The sequence below is a fragment of the Glycine soja genome, chromosome 7 (assembly GCF_004193775.1).
Source record: "Glycine soja cultivar W05 chromosome 7, ASM419377v2, whole genome shotgun sequence".
Lineage (NCBI taxonomy): Eukaryota > Viridiplantae > Streptophyta > Magnoliopsida > Fabales > Fabaceae > Glycine > Glycine soja.
The window spans coordinates 38,288,456-38,291,416 of NC_041008.1; the positions used below are offsets into that span (position 1 = coordinate 38,288,456).

At 36.5% G+C, this 2,961-nt stretch overlaps 1 protein-coding gene across 1 annotated transcript; it reads right to left on the bottom strand.

Annotated features, from left to right (window-relative positions):
- Positions 1–858: 858 nt before the first annotated feature.
- LOC114420655 (protein scarlet-like) lies at positions 859–2,271 on the bottom strand. Its single transcript, XM_028386497.1, has 3 exons — positions 2,091–2,271; positions 1,328–1,371; positions 859–1,080 (listed from the first exon to the last, which is right to left on the bottom strand). Exons 1-3 carry the CDS (start codon positions 2,269–2,271, stop codon positions 859–861), a joined length of 447 nt encoding a protein of 148 aa, XP_028242298.1.
- Positions 2,272–2,961: the final 690 nt, after the last annotated feature.

A 2,961-nucleotide genomic window follows, 5' to 3' on the forward strand; every position in this document is an offset into this window, starting at 1 on the left:
AAGGAAAAATACTTTTATGATTAACAACAGAATAATCCTTACTGACCAATATTCCCCTTTTAAACGAAAATTTTGACATCTACAGTAGAAGGGCTCTACTTAAATTTAGTGCCAATCATAAGGGCAAAATAGGCAATAAGTCCGTAGCCTACAAGCATTGCCACCAAAACTGCAACAGAGAAACCTTGCTTTTCAATGCCTACGTGCTTAATTGTAGGATAGTTCAAAACTAAGGAAGTGACATTTGGACCACAATGGTAACTGTCATAATCGTTAAACTGTGATCCTAGCAAGAGCTTATAGGAATAATAGCCATGAGATAGGTACTTTATTCAGGACACAAATGCTGGTGTATTTCGAACAAAGTAGCCATTAACTAGAAGAAATAATGTCATGACCACAGTTCCAACTGTAACAGCTGTTGGACAATGGAAAACAGAAGCATATGTTGTTGCTGCCTTTTGTCGTCCCAAATCAGAGGTTTTAAAACATATTTTCTTTAAATGCTCTTTATTAGTTATCAAATCATATTTTTGTAACATCCACTATAATAACATTTTTTGAACGGGTCAATTAGTGGTGAGGCTAATATTGAGAAAGTGACGGAGCTGTTATAGAAAAATAAGGGGAACCGTTTTTACAACACTGATATTCTATTTAAAAAGGCTTCATAGAAAACCTTTCTCTTTTTTTATGTTTTTCTATTTATTTTTTCTGTTTTTCACAACTCATTAATCCGGGTAATTGTTCTGTGGTTTCCATAGCATTAACCTTAGGGAGCAGTTGGCAATTTGAATTACACAGAGGTCTAGCCGGATTTTGCTTTCAGGACAATGGTTTCCACTGTACGACAAATTTTCAATTAGTTCTCTTCTCTTCTGTACTGTGTTTTTCTCTATTTTTTCTTACAACAGCCACTTTTTGATTATTTATCAGCAATGCTCCAATAGCAAGGCCAAAGCCTTGTGATACCAAAGCATAGAGAAGAGCAACAGCTAGAGTTTGAAAGAAAATTGAAGCATTCACTTTTAGCCCTCCCATCCAACAAGTAATGGTGACAAAAAGGGTTGGCAAGACTAGCTGCAATGGAAGATCATCAATATTACTTGCTATGAAGTAACACGAGAGTCTATACATGTAGAAGGACCTTTCCTTTATTATCATTTGGCGATCACGAGGAAAGGTAAAGATAGACTGGACCATAGGGAAGAATCCACAAAATTGTGTCTAGTAGAAAAGTAGTGCTACCTACGCAGCAGAAGAAACAATAATCAGAAAATGTATTGGGTTTTATTATGACAAAGTACTAACTATATCATATAAATACCCGGTCATGCATTTGATCAGCTCCAGACTGCCACCAGGGAAAGCCTGCAAAGAATGATAAGACCAAAACATGACAGATTTTGTGGGGTGAAAATTGCTCATACTTTCTTTCCTTGAAACCCCTTCTTAGTAATATAGTAAACTGCTGCCTCCAAGTTGTGCAACGTTGACCAAATATCTCATCTTCTGAATTGTGATGGAATGAATCCCTGGAAATTTGAAGTTCCATCTTCACTTGGCATGCAAGGTTACTCTCAAAAGCAGATAATAACACCTGTTTTGTAGCATTTGTATCCTCTTCCAAATTTTCAGAATAAATACCTAAAAATGTTGTAATGTGATTTCTAAATTAATGAATAGACTAATGATAGTGGAAATCTAAAAGAGAAGCAAGGAACAAATCTTCTAACTGGTGCATTAGCTTAGAACGATGCAAAAACTATTTCAACAAAAGTAAAAACATGTCATTTTAACTTTGCTTTAACTCTTTTTCTCTCTCAAAGATAACAACTATATGCAGAAGTCTTGAACCAGCATGACTTGAAAGGCTTCAGTTCTAAAAAATAGATCATACTTACTTTCATATTATTTTATTCCAAAATTGGTTCTTAAATGCTCTCATTGATATGGATATACATGATTATGATGTTGCAGTGGCATGAAATATTTGAATGTAAAGAGTGAGTCGCCCTAGTCTTAATGTAACCAAGCAGGATGCTATTCCTAGGCATGTTTGAAAGGTTAATGTTTGCGAATCTGCGTACCATTTGCAAGATCAAGTAAGAAATCAGTTGGATCCGTAGCTACAGATGGAGCATAACCGATGCTGGAGAAGTAATTCATAACATTTTCTCCCTTCCCAAAGTACAGGCTTCTACCATCTGATAACAGTAAAATCTTCTGGAACATGTAAAAAAGTTTGCTGGAAGGCTGGTAGATAGTCATTATGATAGTCCTTCCATCTTTAGCTAACTCACACAGAGTTAGCACAATTCTTCCAGCAGTAGTTGAGTCAAGACCTGAAGTAGGCTCATCAACAAGCAAGAGACTTGGATTAGTTAAAAGAAGTTGTCCTATGCTGACTCTTTCCATTCTCCACCTGAAACTCCCCTTAGAAGTGGCCCTCCCATTATAGTATCCTTACAATGAGGCAGGTCAAGTTCATTCATAATTGCCTGAGCTTTTAAGAATTTGTCTTCTTTAGAGATGCCATATGGCAAGCGAAGAAGAGCCGAAAAGACTAGTGTCTCACTGATTGATAGGTGAGGATAGAAGACATCTTGTTGAGCAACAAATCCCAAGTTTTGCTTCACTGGTTTTGAGAGGGGTTTGCCATTGTAGGTTATGCTTCCTCTAGTGATACCGTGATTTAGCCAGCCTCCCAATGCAGCTAACAGAGTTGTTTTACCACAACCAAAAGTGCCTAAAATGACTAACAATTCACCTGGAAAAATAACACCACTGATCCCTTTCAAGATCAGTGTCTCCTCAGAACTAACCTCCTTGTAGCATAACAAGCCTTTCCATTTGCTACTTTTTATTTTATGCGCAACATCTTCAAACTGAAATAAAGACCAGTGGAGTATGTGTTTTACTATAAAGAAACATTTGTTTCTTATGTTCATCATTAGGTTG

Coding starts and splice junctions, on each gene's coding strand:
- LOC114420655 (XM_028386497.1), bottom strand. CDS start 2,271: ATGACTATCTACCAGCCTTCCAGCAAACTTTTTTACATGTTCCAGAAG. Junction 1,372..2,090: donor CTTACTTGATCTTGCAAATG/GTACGCAGATTC, acceptor CATTCTTTGCAG/GCTTTCCCTGGTGGCAGTCT. Junction 1,081..1,327: donor CTGATCAAATGCATGACCGG/GTATTTATATGA, acceptor CTTCCATTGCAG/CTAGTCTTGCCAACCCTTTT.